The sequence below is a fragment of the Balaenoptera ricei genome, chromosome 7 (assembly GCF_028023285.1).
Source record: "Balaenoptera ricei isolate mBalRic1 chromosome 7, mBalRic1.hap2, whole genome shotgun sequence".
In the NCBI taxonomy this organism is placed as follows: Eukaryota; Metazoa; Chordata; class Mammalia; order Artiodactyla; family Balaenopteridae; genus Balaenoptera; species Balaenoptera ricei.
The window spans coordinates 102,880,607-102,894,949 of NC_082645.1; the positions used below are offsets into that span (position 1 = coordinate 102,880,607).

The window sequence follows — 14,343 nt, forward strand, 5'->3', positions numbered from 1 at the left end:
CCTTAGACAAAGGGGGAAGAAGAGAGACTGTAGTAAACAGGAAAGTACCACCCTCCACCTCAAGATATTCAAGTATAGACAGATAGATAGATGTGGGCGTATGCACAGTGGGTTATGGGGCAGGGTGGGTCCTGCATATTCTTAAATGTTGGCCTCCACGAGTTTTCCTTGGAATCCACTATACTAGCTGAGATGTCAGACTCCTCTTTATCCAGACCCCGATTTCTTGGGAGAACAGACTTCAGAGCAAGATTGCGGCGACTCTCCCATGCTCGTCTTGCTGGGAATTCAGAAAGAGAGCCATACTTCACAGGCTAAGCACTACTGAGTAAGGAAAGCCAAACAAGGCCAATCTCTTTATTGTCCCCCCCCCGCCCCCCACAGTACTGCTAGGAACCATCCTCCGATTCGAGGCTCACGGGCTCTCTTCGAGGACCAGGCCGGTAGGCTCCCCGACCCCGAGGCAGGCGGGAGTAGGAAGAAGCCGGTGTCAGACCCTTGGAGTGCTCCCAGCGGGCACAGTCGCGAGTCCTGCGGGGCGGGGGACCCTGCCAGTTGCCATGCCCCTTTTCCTGGGGAGGACCTTCAACCCCTTGGTTACAGGACTCTGGCTTTAGGTTCATGGGCTCCTTGAGGGGCCCCTCAGGAGGTGGCAGTTCCTGGGTGTCACTGGTACCTTTGAGGGCATTGCACTCCCCTCCTTTTAGGTGCCTCCGTTCGGGCTGTCTCCAGGGACCTCGACTGGCCCGGGGAGGATCTAGCATAGCTTTCTGGGTCTCGCCCAGCTTTTGCTGATTTCGCCCAGCCCCTGGAATCTTCTCACATGTGTACTGGGAGGCCACAGGCAGAGGAGCTGACAGGGTGGTCTGAGCAGTTGATGAGGTGGACTGTTCGGTGGCAAGGGTACTGGGTGGGTGGGATCCTCCGGAGGCATCTACAGCTGACTCGGGTTCCAAAGGGGCAGGAGGCTAGAAGGAAGTGAGCAGATGCAGTGAAGGGGATGCAGTTCCTCAAAGCGGGGAACCGCAGGCCCCTCACCTAGAATCTGAGCCGACTGCCGTCAGCCTATAACCTCCCAGGGCAGAACAAAGCTCACCCGAGGGCCACGGCAGAGGGGTGTTGGTAGGAAGGTTGGTGTCATAAGGGGAGGAGTGGGAAACCCTTCCCTCACCTGCTGGAGGCGGATGAAGTATCGGTTACGCTCAGCCTCGAGGTCAATGATGCCCCCCCTCTCCTGCTGTCTCTGGTAGAGCCTCTTGCGCTCTTCTTGCTGGTGCAAGCTCTCTGCATCGGGCTGGTACAGCTCCTGGAGGGAAAGGAGCAGAATGGCACGGAGAGAAGAATAAACAGGAGAAGGCAGGCTCGAAATCCCAGCTCTTCCAGGACTGCCTCAGGAGATCTGCTCAAGGTTCTTGGTTTTATCCCTCAGACTGGGCTCCCGAACAGAGTTTTGGACTTCTGCTGGGGGCCATAGCTTTACAGAGAGGGCGCAGGCAGCTTGAGGCCAATTCCAGAGACCCCATTCAAAGCAGACAAGATGCCATTATCATCAGATGAGCAGCGAGTTCCCTTACCACGGGCTGCTGGGGTTCAGGGGCTGCTTTCAGCGAGGCAAGATCGTACACGAGTGGCTCTCTGCACACCGGGCACTGCACAGCAACGGCCTTCTGAAAAGAGAGGCGAAATCGCACCCCCGCTTCCCAGCCTAGGGTGCTTGCCAGCTGCCCAGCCTCATCTGTAGAGGGCTGGGACGGAGGGGCATAGGAATATCTGTTCAGCAGTGAGGGGGAGCAAAGCAGGGGCTGCCTAACTAGAGGTCTGGGAACCCTCTGAAACCGTGTGCAATATGATTACGTGTATGTATAAGGATGCCCCTTTTTCCTGGACAAAGGTGACCTTTCGTTAATCTCAAAGGTACCTATGACCCTGAAAAGGCTAAGGCGGCCCTGGAGTGGAGGGATAGAAGAGGGTATGAGAGTCAAGCGAGCGGGGGCAGCAGGTCGACCTGTCTGGTTGTGGCGTGCTGCCATTCCTGTTCCTGCTCCTGTCCCTGGGCCTGCAGCTCCTGCTCCATGTGCTGGATGTACCGAGCCAGGCAGTGGCAGTGGAAGTAGTGGTAACAGGTTGTTTTGGTAAAGGCCTCCTTCTCCTGGAGGGTAAGGCACTGTGTCAGAGCTCTCCCCGAGCCCTCCACTGTCTGTCACAGCCGACCCCCAGGTCCCAAGAGAGTAACCCACCTGGAAACCATAGAGGCAGATGACGCACTGGCCATGGGGGATGTTGTTATCTGTGAGAATTTCCTTCCCTTTCTGAGAGGAGAGAAGACACTGTTCAAATAGGGAGGCAGGGGCCAGAACTGTGAGTGAAGCTTGTCGACTACTCCCAGGAGTGCCTGGCGGGCTGTCTCCCACTGAGCCAGCTGGCCTTGTGTTCATGCATTTCTGTCTTGGCGATGCTCCCTCTGCTTGGAATCAATCCTCCTCCATGCCCACAGCCCTCCTCCCAAATCTACCCAGCTTCAAAATCCAACTGAATTGTTTTTCCACTCATTAAGTCATTTTTAATACATCTTGGGGATGAAAATAAAATACCTTAGAGAGAAAAAAAATGTTCAATTAAAACTCACATCTTCTGGGAGGCCTTTCCTGGTTATCCCCCTTTGAATATCACTCCCTCAATGAGCCTGTTCTGGAGTCAGCTTTCAGAAAGAAAGTGAAGGCACGGACACCCCAAACGGACAGAGAATTCAAAAGGCATCAGGTTGAGCTACAAAATATGCATTTGCACTGTTGTTTGAATAGCTAATACTCTGGAATTCCACAAAGTTCAAAGCTGCATCGTGGAAGCCTGACTCAGAAATGCTACAGTGGTCTATGCTCACTCTGACTCCAGGCCACCCACCTTCATTCTTTTCTGAACATTTTTCTTAAAAACTCAAAGTAGAGGAAAACAAGACTGTATTTGTGTTTTTGATCTCAAATAACAAAAGTTAGCTGTGTATATTAACTTGTAGCTCATAGTTTCATGTGGGTTGTTTCCTTCACTAGGGTAGAAACTCTGAGGAAAAGAACCATGACTTTTTCTAGTCAGCTCCAATGGCAGACTAGCCTTCAAATGTTCATTTATGGCTAGACCCTCCAGGCAAAATCTCTTGCCATTTTCAGTTGCCAATGCCAAAAGAACAAGAAATGCACTGATAATGAAGCACAAAAAATTCAAGTTAAAGAGGAAAAAAAATTTTCTGTCACGATGCTGGAATAGGCAACTTGGGGAAGCTATGGAACTGTCTTTCGGGAGATTTTTTGAAACAGAAGAGAGTCTCACCTTTCTGGAGCAGTTTAGGCTTACCTAAACAAGAACTAAATGAATGTCTCCAGACATATTTAAGACTCTAGGCCCATGGCCTCCCTTGAAATAAACTGCTCTAGCTGGAAGGCAAGGACATTTCCCCAGGCTAGCACACCTCTCACCTCGATGAGTTCATAGAGCATGGCAGTACCCAGCCCAGCCTCAGCCATGTGGCTCAGCGCCTGTGAGATCCTGTGGGGAGAGGGCAAAGCAAACATTAGGCCTGCCCCCTTCCCTCACCAGACTGAGCTGTATCCCAAATTTTCCCTGCTCTGACCAGCCCGACTTACTTGTGGATCTGTTCATCTGAGAGTCCTCGGGGGTTACGGATAGAGATCTGTGGCACCTCATGGGGATACTAGAGAGAGAAAATACCACGCTACTGCTAATGCACTCCACCCCAAGGCCTCTCCCTTTCCTCCCTTTGCTGCCATAAAGTAGAGGCCTCACCTGTGCTGGGACCCGAAGCACCAGAGTGAAGCAGACATACTGTGAATCTTGGTCTTCTGCAGTGGCGGGGTGCAGGGTGATGCAGATCTCCCATGGTGATGATCTGCAGGTGGATGAAGTGGAGACCTGGGATGTGACTGGGCAGGGACTTGAGGGCTGGGGAGGATGGGGGTGAGAGAGTAAAGCGGGCAGAGGAAGTGAGCATCAGGCTCTTTCTTTGGGGTGATTAAAGGAATAGACTGTCTACATGACAGAAATATTAGCTCAAATCAAGGCCCACAGATACTGCACGGAATCCTCTTTCTACCAAGGGGACTCCTGCCCACCTCTAGTTGAATACGTACCTGCCATTTCCTTTGACCACCTGTAGTTCATCCAGATAGATAGACTCTAACACTTCAACTTCAGAGGGAAGGCCCCTAGAGAGACAGGGGAGATTGACTCACCATTACAACTCTCCCTATTAAAGCCTACTAAGGCCAATGAAGGCTGGCTTTGTAGAAAAATGGCAATCTGCGTGAGTGCATTCTCTTGCTAACCTCCATAAAAATGGGGGAAACATGTTTCCTTAATTTGTCAAGTGGCCAGGTAGAAAGCACAGGAATCAGAGTTTTAGGGATCATTTCTGCCAATAGATGAGGAAACAGATTCCCAAGAAGGTGAAAAGACTAGCCCAAATCTCAAGGCTTAACAGAGGCAGGACTGAGACCCAAGCTAGATTTCCTGACTCCCTGTTTAAGTTTCATTGTACTGTTGGTTGTTCCTTAGTGGCCATCTCTCTGACCCAGAAATATGACATCTATTGATTAGCATTAAGGTTACCAATACCACTCCTGGCTTTCCCTACACCGTTCATGGATCCCAGTGTCTACACACACTGCCAATACCAGTCACTGTAAACCTCCTCAAAGGAGATACCAACCTGAACAGAACAGATCTACATGCTGTAAAGGCTGTGCTGTAGTGGAAGAGCCATCAGCCTTGGAACGAGTAACAGGTACCAATCACTTACCAGCTATGTGATCTGAGTAGTTACTTATATCTGTAAGCCTGAATTACCCTGTCCACCACATATAGATATTACCACCCACTCTCCACAGTTATCGTGAGGATGAAAGGTGATTTGTTTATGTCAAGTGCCTAATAGTATCTTGGCCATAGTAGCTAATCTGTGTTCTCTTTTTTTCCTATTTGTATTAACCTAAGGTTATAGTTAATATTCAATGTATTTATAATCCCTGCTGTCTGACTGATCTAGATCAACTTGTGCAGGTCAGGATCCAGTGGCCCCTCCACCCACCCGCTCCCCAGTCCAGAACTCTCTTAGGAAGAGATGTCAGTGTCTCTGCCATCCCTCAGAGGACACACATGTTTAATCACAGAAACAGCAGTTGTAATGCCACTGAAGATGAGTTACTGGCTTGAGGCCACAGCTTTACCCAGATAATACATGGAAAGATACATGCTTGGTTTGCTTTCTTATAGTTATATTGCCCCTTCTTCACCAAGAGCAGGGCTGCCCTAGTGTGACATACATGTGTGTGTGGGTGTGTGTGTGTATACACGTGTATGTGTATATATATAGAGAGAGTGATTCTCAAAAATTTTTAAAGTCTTTTTAAGTCTTAGGCAGACACGTGAAAATATAAAATAGATAACGTAGGTAACAGTTGAGTACATCTGGTTGACATGAGCGTTGGAGTCTTAGAGCACCGCAGGCTGGTTGTACAATCAATACGGCCCTCGCCAAGGCACAACGTGTCCCCTCAGAATCTTAAATTCCCCCTGAACAGGTTGAAAACAGCAAGTCTGGATGGTCTCAAAAAAGGCCAGCACTGGCTGGGCTCCCTGAACCTATGAAACACTGAGGTGTAGCCTCCATCAAGAAGCCCTTCAATACTTCACCCACCCTACCTGTGACTTGGGCCCTGGATGTGAGATATGGGATGGGATAGTGGTAAGATGATGACAAAAAAAGGGAAGGTGGAACTGTAGAATGTCCTAGAACTAAGAACATAAGGTTTGGAGTGTGACAACCTGGATTCCTAGTCATAACTATGTACCTTTTGGCAACTCATTTTACCTCTTCAGGCCTCATTTAGTCTCCTCAGGTGCCTACACCTCAGAGTTATTAATGAAAAGGAGGCTTAGGTATGTTACAAATCCATCTCGATCCTCTCAGATCCTTCTCTGAGGTGGATGCCACACCCACTTTTTTTTTTTTTTTTTTTTTTTTTTTTTTTTTTTTTTTTTTTTACAGCTGAGGACACTGACTCACAGAAGCTAGGTGGCCTGGTCAGCATCACACAGCTAACAAAATACGATGTGAGGGCTTCCCTGGTGGCGCAGTGGTTGAGAATCTGCCTGCCAATGCAGGGGACATGGGTTCGGGCCCTGGTCTGGGAAGATCCCACATGCCGTGGAGCAACTGGGCCCGTGAGCCACAATTACTGAGCCTGCGCGTCTGGAGCCTGTGCTCCGCAACAAGAGAAGCCGCGATAGTGAGAGGCCCGCGCACCGCGATGAAGAGTGGCCCCCACTTGCCGCAACTGGAGAAAGCCCTCGCACAGAAACGAAGACCCAACACAGCCAAAAATAAATAAATAAATAAATAAACAAACAAATAAATAAATAAAAAAACTGTGATCCCTTGTACCGAATGAATTCTCAATCTACCTACCCTCCTTTATTTAAAAAAAAAAAAAAAAAAAAAAAAAAAAAAAAAAAAAAAAAAAAAAATACGATGTGAACCCACATTTATCTATTTCCAAATCCCAGAGTCCTTCCATGTTCTGGTCCCTTGTGAAGAATGCTTGAGAGAAGGACTAGGAGCGCTTTTTGTGAGGTGTAAAGCTTTATTCAGACAACAGTCCTCATTAGTGCTGTCGGGAAGGGAGAAGGTTGCGGAAAGCCTCAGCGGAAATAGTCCGATCCGAGGGGAAAGGGGGACGGGAACTGGAGGACATCAGTTCTGGGAAGTAAAAGGTACGGGGAGGGGGGCGGAGATCTGATAAACAGGCATCCCCCGGGACCCTGAGCAAATTCACTTCAGAAGGCGAGAATGGGACGGGGTGAAGCCGGAGGATCGAACCTGATAAGGCGCGGCCCGAACTAGCCAGGCCGGCGTTGATGCGGTCTCCTCCGGGTCAGACCAGTGCCCCTCCACCCACCCGCTCCCCAGTCCAGAACTCTCTTAGGAAGAGATGTAAGCGTCTCTGCCATCCCTCATCCCTCTTCCCGCCCCACGCGCCCGCCGTACGGACCGTCCGCGGCTTCCGCTAGTCCCCCGGACCGGATCCAAGCGGTCCTCCAAAGCCCATGACCCCAAAGTTACCAGTCCTCCTCCCCTGCAGCTGCCGACGCAGACGCCGCCATGTCTTCTGCGGTCCGCAGCCGGAACCGGAAATAGCCTCCGGGCAGTCGGAGGCGGAAAGTAAAGCAGGGGAGGGAGAGTAGCTAGCGGCCGTTTCTAGGCAACCGCAGACTCCCGGTCCTTAGATGGTCCTGAGGGCCAAGGGATGGTTCGGAAATGCCCTAGGAAGTGCCTATGGGCGGCCCACCGTCTCTCCCACACCCCTGAACGCCTGTTCCTCCGAACCTCTGACCAGTTCTAGCGAGTAAAATTGGTAACAATGTGAGTCTAAAGAGACCGGCAGTGGGGGTGGGACGATAAGTCCCACGATAAGAACGACAAGTCAGGCAAAATACGAAGGCAGCCAGAAGGGGCGGGGCTGAAGGCCAGGGCCGGCGTCCCTCGACCTGAAGAGCTTGAAACTCCTAGGCTTGGGGTAAGAGAGGCGCTCCTGTCCACTAAGCCGGCGGGCCGGGGATGTGGGCGGGGGTGCTGAGGAGGTTGGCAGTGGCAGGAACTTTGGGGTGGCTGGAAGGGGCAGGGTCGGTGGGAGAGGCTGGATGGAGGGGGGCGGGGGCGGGGGCGGGTGGGCGAGGCTGGGTGGAGAGGGTGGGGTGAGGGGGAGAGGCGGGGTGAGGGGGAGAGGCTGGGTGAAGGGGGCAGTGGTCGGGTGGGCAAGGCTGGGTGGAGGGGGAAGGGGGACACGGGGTCGGGTGGGAACAAGGTTGGGTTGGGAGACAGGAAGAGAAAAGGAGGGAGGACCATGGAAGGCACTCTGCTCCAAGATCTCATCCTTCCATTCTCTACCCTACCTTGTTTATGAGGTCTGGATTGTTATGAAAAAAAAGGAAAAGGCAAGGCGGCTAACGTTAACCTTTCTTCCGTGCCCGAACCAGGCCTCACAGATGTGTGGAACTGTCCCTGGAGCTGTAGCCCTTCACCACCATCTCTATCTCCTTCCTTCTGAGGGATCCTGAAATCTCTGTCATGGAAAAGTACCACGTGTTGGAGATGATTGGAGAAGGCTCTTTTGGGAGGGTGTACAAGGGTCGAAGAAAATACAGTGCTCAGGTGGTGAACAAAGAGGGATATCTCTTGGGTGGTATTCCACACCCTCAACTCCAGTGGAGAATGGGGCCAGAATACTGAACTGTATTCCTAGGACACTGATTCCTTCATACTTATGGAATATGAGCTCTGAAATTGGATTACTTGGGTTCAAATCACAGCTCCACCACTTTCTAGCCTTAGGACTATAGACAAGTTACTCAACCTCTCTATGTCTCAGTTTCCTCATCTATAGAATGAAAATAAGAACAGCGTCTTATTGGGGTACAAGAATTAAGTGTGATGTCACACTGAATCACTTAGAACAGTGCTTGGCACCTAGTAAACAACAATTATTATTATTATTAATATTATTATCTATCATACCATGCAGGAAGGGATAAACCACCTGAACTCTATTCTTCCCTCTTCATTTTTCCTTCCTTCCCTTTCCCCTAAATCCCTTAAATCTTGAGTTCTTTATCCAGTTCTTTTCCCAGAATCCACCAAAGGGATCTGTCTGGCAGAGGCTCTTTCCTCCTAGGGTGAGAGCAGGGGAAACCTGGGTAAGGCCAGGGTACCATGGGGAAAGTCGAGTGGGAGGCTAGCAAGTATAGTGAGAATTGCTCAAACAATCTGAAGTCTGAGTTCTGGACCTTTGAGGCTAATGTTTCAATAGTGTGGTTAGGCCTTGACTCTTGACCTTACCACTGACAGGTGGTGGCCCTGAAGTTCATTCCAAAATTGGGACGCTCAGAGAAAGAGCTGAGGAATCTACAACGAGAGATTGAAATCATGCGGGGACTGCGGCATCCCAATATTGTGCATATGCTTGACAGCTTTGAGACTGACAAAGAGGTGCGCTTTGGTTTTGGGTCACCTCTCGCCAAGAAGAAGGGTCCCAGGAATTTCCCAGCCTCAAAATGCATAAATGTGGAGCCATTAGTAGCATTGCCTTCTCCCTGCAGGTGGTGGTGGTGACAGACTATGCTGAGGGAGAGCTTTTTCAGATCCTAGAAGATGACGGAAAACTTCCCGAAGAGCAGGTATTCCTGGCTCAAACTTCTTCCACCCATGACCTCTTCTCAGTTTAAGGACTGGTAGCGAGAGCTGAGGGCACGGAGAGTCTCCAGTTTGAAAACTCCCAAGTAAAATACAAGAGTCTAGGTATATGTAGAGGCAGTGTGGTGTGACAGTAAAGTATGTGAACGCTGGAACCCAAATCTCTGCATACAAAGGTTGGGTCTGCCACTTTCTAGCTGGATCTTCTTTGGCAAGTTACTTTAACTTCTCTTTGTTTGCTTTCCTCATTTTTTGTTTGTTTGTTTGTTTTTATTTCCATTACTCTAGGAGGTGGATCAAAAAAGATCTTGCTGCGATTTATGTCAAAGAGTGTTCTTCCTATGTTTTCCTCTAAGAGTTTTATAGTGTCCAGTCTTACATTTAGTTCTTTAATCCATTTTGAGTTTATTTTTGTGTATGGTGTTAGGGAGTGTTCTAATTTCCATCTTTTACATGTAGCTGTCCAGTTTTCCCATCACCACTTATTGAAGAGACTGTCTTTTCTCCATTGTATATCCTTGCCTCCTTTGTTATAGATTAGTTGACCATAGGTGCGTGGGTTTATCTCTGGACTTTCTATCCTGTTCCATTGATCTATTTCTGTTTTTGTGCCAGTACCATATTGTCTTGATTACTGTAGCTTTGTAGTATAGTCTGACGTCAGGGAGTCTGATTCCTCCAGCTCCATTTTTTTCCCTCAAGACTGCTTTGGCTATTCGGGGTCTTTTGTGTCTCCATACAAATTTTAAGATTTTTTGTTCTAGTTCCGTAAAAAAATGCCATTGGTAATTTGATAGGGATTGCATTGAATCTGTAGATTGCTTTGGGTAACATAGTCATTTTCACAATATTGATTCTTCCAATCCAAGAACATGGTATATCTCTCCATCTGTTGGTATCATCTTTAATTTCTTTCAACAGTGTCTTATAGTTTTCTACATACAGGTCTTTGGTCTCCCTAGGTAGATTTATTCCTAGGTATTTTATTCTTTTTGTTGCAGTGGTAAATGGGAGCGTTTCCTTAATTTCTCTTTCAGATTTTTCATCATTACTGTATAGGAATGCAAGAGATTTCTGTGCATTAATTTTGTATCCTGCAACTTTACCAAATTCACTGATTAGCTCTAGTAGTTTTCTGGTGGCATCTTTAGGATTCTCTAAATATAGTATCATGTCATCTGCAAACAGTGACAGTTTTACTTCTTCTTTTCCAATTTGTATTCCTTTTATTTCTTTTTGTTCTCTGATTGCCGTGACTAGGACTTCCAAAACTATGTTGAATAATAGTGGAGAGAGTGGACATCCTAGTCTTGGTACTGATCTTAGAGGAAATGCTTTCAGTTTTTCACCATTGAGAATGATGTTTGCTGTGGGTTTGTCATATTTGGCCTTTATTATGTTGAGGTAGGTTCCCTCTATGCCCACTTTCTGGAGAGTTTTTATCATAAATGGGTGTTGAATTTTGTCAAAAGCTTTTCTGCATCTATTGAGATGATCATATGGTTCTTCTTCTTCAGTTTGTTAATATGGTGTATCACATTGATTGATTTATGTATATTGAAGAATCCTTGCATCCCTGGGATAAATCCCACTTGATCATGATGTATGATCCTTTTAATGTGCTGTTGGATTCTGTTTGCTAGTATTTTGTTGAGGATTATTGCATCTATATTCATCAGTGATATTGGTCTGCAATTTTCTTTTTTTTGTAGTGTCTTTGTCTGGTTTTGGTATCAGGGTGATGGTGGGCTCATAGAATGAGTTTGAGAGTGTTCCTTCCTCTGCAGTGTTTTGGAAGAGTTTGAGGAGGATGGGTGTTAGCTCTTCTCTAAATGTTTGTTAGCATTCACCTGTGAAGCCATCTGGTCCTGGACTTTTGTTTGTTGGAAGATTTTTAATCACAGTTTCAATTTCATTACTTGTGAATGTTCTGTTCATATTTTCTATTTCTTCCTGGTTCAGTCTTGGAAGGTTATACATTTCTAAGAATTTGTCCATTTCTTCCAGGTTGTCCATTTTATTGGCATAGAGTTGCTTGTAGTAGTCTCTTAGGATGCTTTGGATTTCTGTGGTGTCTGTTGTAACTTCTCCTTTTTCATTTCTAATTTTATTGATTTGAGTCCTCTCCCTCTTTTTCTTGATGAGTCTGGCTAATGGCTTATCAATTTTGTTTATCTTCTCAAGAACCAGCTTTCAGTTTTATTGATCTTTGCTATTGTTTTCTTTGTTTCTATTTCATTTATTTCTGCTCTGATCTTTATGATTTCTTTCCTTCTGCTAACTTTGGGTTTTGTTTGTTCTTCTTTCTCTAGTTCCTTTAGGTGTAAGGTTAAATTGTTTACTTGAGATTTTTCTTGTTTCTTGAGGTAGGCTTGTATAGCTATAAACTTCCCTCTTAGAACTGCTTTTGCCGCATCCCATAGGTTTTGGATCATCGTGTTTTCATTGTCATTTGTCTCTAGGTATTTCTTGATTTCCTCTTTGATTTTTTCAGTGATCCCTTGGTTATTTAGTAATGTATTGTTTAGCCTCCATGTGTTTGTGTTTTTTACGTTTTTTTCCCTGTAACTGATTTCTAATATCATAGCGTTGTGGTCTTGATATGATTTCAGTTTTCTTAAATTTGCTGTGGCTTGATTTGTGAACCAAGATGTGATTTATCCTGGAGAATGTTCCGTGCACACTTGAGAAGAAAGTGTAATCTGCTGTTTTTGGATGGAATGTCCTATAAATATCAATTAAATCTATCTGGTCTATTGTGTCATTTAAAGCTTGTGTTTCCTTATTAATTTTCTGTTTGGATGATCTGTCCATTGGTGTAAGTGAGGTGTTAAAGTTCCCCACTATTATTGTGTTACTGTTGATTTCCTCTTGTATAGCTGTTAGCAGTTGCCTTATGTATTGAGGTGCTCCTATGTTGGGTGCATATATATTTATAATTGTTATATCTTCTTCTTGGATTGATCCCTTGATCATTATGTAGTGTCCTTCCTTGTCTCTTGTAACATTCTTTATTTAAAGTCTATTTTATCTGATATGAGTATTGCTACTCCAGCTTTCTGTTGATTTCCATTTGCATGGAATATCTTTTTCCATCCCCTCACTTTCAGTCTGTATGTGTCCCTAGGTCTGAAGTGCGTCTCTTGTAGACAACATATATATGCGTCTTGTTTTTGTATCCATTCAGCAAGCCTGTGTCTTTTGGTTGGAGCTTTTAATCCATTCACGTTTAAAGTAATTATCGATATGTATGTTCCTATGACCATTTTCTTAATTGTTTTGGGTTTGTTTTTGTAGGTCCTTTTCTTCTCTTGTGTTTCCCACTTAGAGAAGTTCCTTTAGCATTTGTTGTAGAGCTGGTTTGGTGGCGCTGAATTCTCTTAGCTTTTGCTTGTCTGTAAAGCTTTTGATTTCTCCATCGAATCTGAATGAGATCCTTGCCGGGTAGAGTAATCTTGGTTGTAGTTTCTTCCCTTTCAGCACTTTAAGTATATCATGCCACTCCCTTCTGGCTTGTAGAGTTTCTGCTGAGAAATCAGCTGTTAACCTTATGGGAGTTCCCTTGTATGTTATTTGTAGTTTTTCCCTTGCTGCTTTCAATAATTTTTCTTTGTCTTTAATATTTGCCTATTTGATTACTATGTGTCTCTGCGTGTTTCTCCTTGGGTTTATCCTGTATGGGACTCTCTGCACTTCCTGGACTTAGGTGGCTATTCCCTTTCCCATGTTAGGGAAGTTTTCGACTATAATCTCTTCAAATATTTTCTCACGTCCTTTCTCTCTCTCTTCTCCTTCTTGGACCCCTATAATGCGAATGTTGTTGCGTTTCATGTTGTCCCAGAGGTCTCTTAGGCTGTCTTCATTTCTTTTTGTTCTTTTTTCTTTATTCTGTTCTGCAACAGTGAATTCCACCATTCTGTCTTCCAGGTCACTTATCCGTTCTTCTGCCTCAGTTATTCTGCTATTGATTCCTTCTAGTGTAGTTTTCATTTCAGTTATTGTGTTGTTAATCTCTGTGTGTTTGCTTTTCAATTCTTCTAGGTCTTTGTTAAACATTTCTTATATCTTCTCGATCTTTGCCTCCATTCCTTTTCCGAGGTCCTGGATCATCTTCACTATCATTATTCTGAATTCTTTTTAGGAAGGTTTCCTATCTCCACTTCATTTAGTTGTTTTTCTGGGGTTTTATCTTGTTCCTTCATCTGGTGCATAGCCCTCTGCCTTTTCATCTTGTCTATCTTTCTGTGAATGTGGTTTTTGTTCCACAGGCTGCAGGATTGTAGTTCTTCTTGCTTTTGCTGTCTGCCCTCACTTTCCTCATTTTAAAATGGAAATAATAATAATGTCTACCTCATAAGGCTATTGTGAAGATTAATGAGTTAATTCCTATAAAGTGTTTGAAAGAGTGCCTGACACAAGTGTTCAATATTTCTAGCTATTATTAATGCTATTGTTATTGTTAGGCACCTCTAGGTAAGAAGGCCCAGTGTGGTGGTACCAGAGAGGCAGGAAGGGATAAGCGTTGTGGTTAAGGCATGATTCACCACCAAGACACAGTGGTTAGCAGTAGGATTTGGTTGAACACATTCTCCAACCATATTCATTCTAGGGATTTCTCTGTACTCTAGCAACTAGGCCCCCTTCAGGACTTCCTGTCACAGCATTCTGTTTCCTTCCAAGCATTCAAAATTATTTGGAAGTCATCATCTTATTTGTTTTGTCTGTCTTGTTTGTTTGTCTGGCTACTTCTCTTGAGAAAAGGGACTTTGTCTTATTTAATAACAGCTAATATATATTGAATGCTAAGTGCCAGGCACCATTCTGAGCAATATGTTACTTTACATGCTTTAACTCATTTAAATCCTCACAATGATCCTATGAAATAAGTAGTATCATTATTGTCACCTTATGGATAGATGATGAATCTAAGAGCCATAAGGTAATTTGCATGTGTTCATGCAGTTAGTGAGACTCAATAAATTTTCCTTGAACGAATGAATGAACAAATGAAAGAATGAATGAATAGGGGAGCAAGAAATAAGGAAGGTATCTTGTGAAGCTCTGGAAGAAAGGGAAGGAAGAGA

The 14,343-nt window shown here is 45.5% G+C and overlaps 2 protein-coding genes across 8 annotated transcripts in view; one reads left to right on the forward strand and one right to left on the reverse strand.

Annotated features, from left to right (window-relative positions):
* Positions 1 to 351: 351 nt before the first annotated feature.
* On the reverse strand, positions 352 to 7,212 carry RNF25 (ring finger protein 25). 5 transcript variants are annotated; one of them, XM_059928708.1, is made up of 10 exons: positions 7,133 to 7,212; positions 4,143 to 4,217; positions 3,799 to 3,901; positions 3,639 to 3,706; positions 3,471 to 3,540; positions 2,238 to 2,309; positions 2,006 to 2,149; positions 1,575 to 1,664; positions 1,172 to 1,306; positions 352 to 968 (listed from the first exon to the last, which is right to left on the reverse strand). In XM_059928708.1, exons 1-10 carry the CDS (start codon positions 7,171 to 7,173, stop codon positions 390 to 392), a joined length of 1,377 nt encoding a protein of 458 aa, XP_059784691.1. In that variant the 5' UTR covers positions 7,174 to 7,212; the 3' UTR covers positions 352 to 389. The 5 variants fall into 5 exon arrangements, with proteins under 5 accessions (XP_059784691.1, XP_059784690.1, XP_059784689.1 ...); XM_059928707.1 differs by having other exon boundaries at positions 1,575 to 1,667; XM_059928706.1 differs by having other exon boundaries at positions 2,238 to 2,327.
* STK36 (serine/threonine kinase 36) overlaps positions 7,145 to 14,343 on the forward strand; it is a 28,807-nt gene continuing 21,608 nt past the window's right edge. Inside the window, exons 1-4 of one of the 3 annotated variants that reach the window (XM_059928700.1) lie at positions 7,145 to 7,586; positions 8,047 to 8,302; positions 8,915 to 9,055; positions 9,166 to 9,243. In XM_059928700.1, coding sequence (XP_059784683.1) covers positions 8,993 to 9,055; positions 9,166 to 9,243 — 141 coding nt within the window. In that variant the 5' untranslated portion in view covers positions 7,145 to 7,586; positions 8,047 to 8,302; positions 8,915 to 8,992. The remainder of the gene's footprint in view (positions 7,587 to 8,046; positions 8,303 to 8,914; positions 9,056 to 9,165; positions 9,244 to 14,343) is intronic. The other 2 variants (XM_059928699.1, XM_059928701.1) reach the window with 2 other exon arrangements.

Bases quoted from the DNA above. Each gene is read 5' to 3' on its own strand.
- RNF25 (XM_059928705.1), bottom strand. From the start codon at position 7,173: ATGGCGGCGTCTGCGTCGGCAGCTGCAGGGGAGGAGGACTG. The intron at 4,218-7,132 runs GTAACTTTGGGG...CTGTCTCTCTAG, and splicing joins GCTGCAGGGGAGGAGGACTG to GGGCCTTCCCTCTGAAGTTG. The intron at 3,902-4,142 runs GTACGTATTCAA...ATCCACCTGCAG, and splicing joins GTGGTCAAAGGAAATGGCAG to ATCATCACCATGGGAGATCT.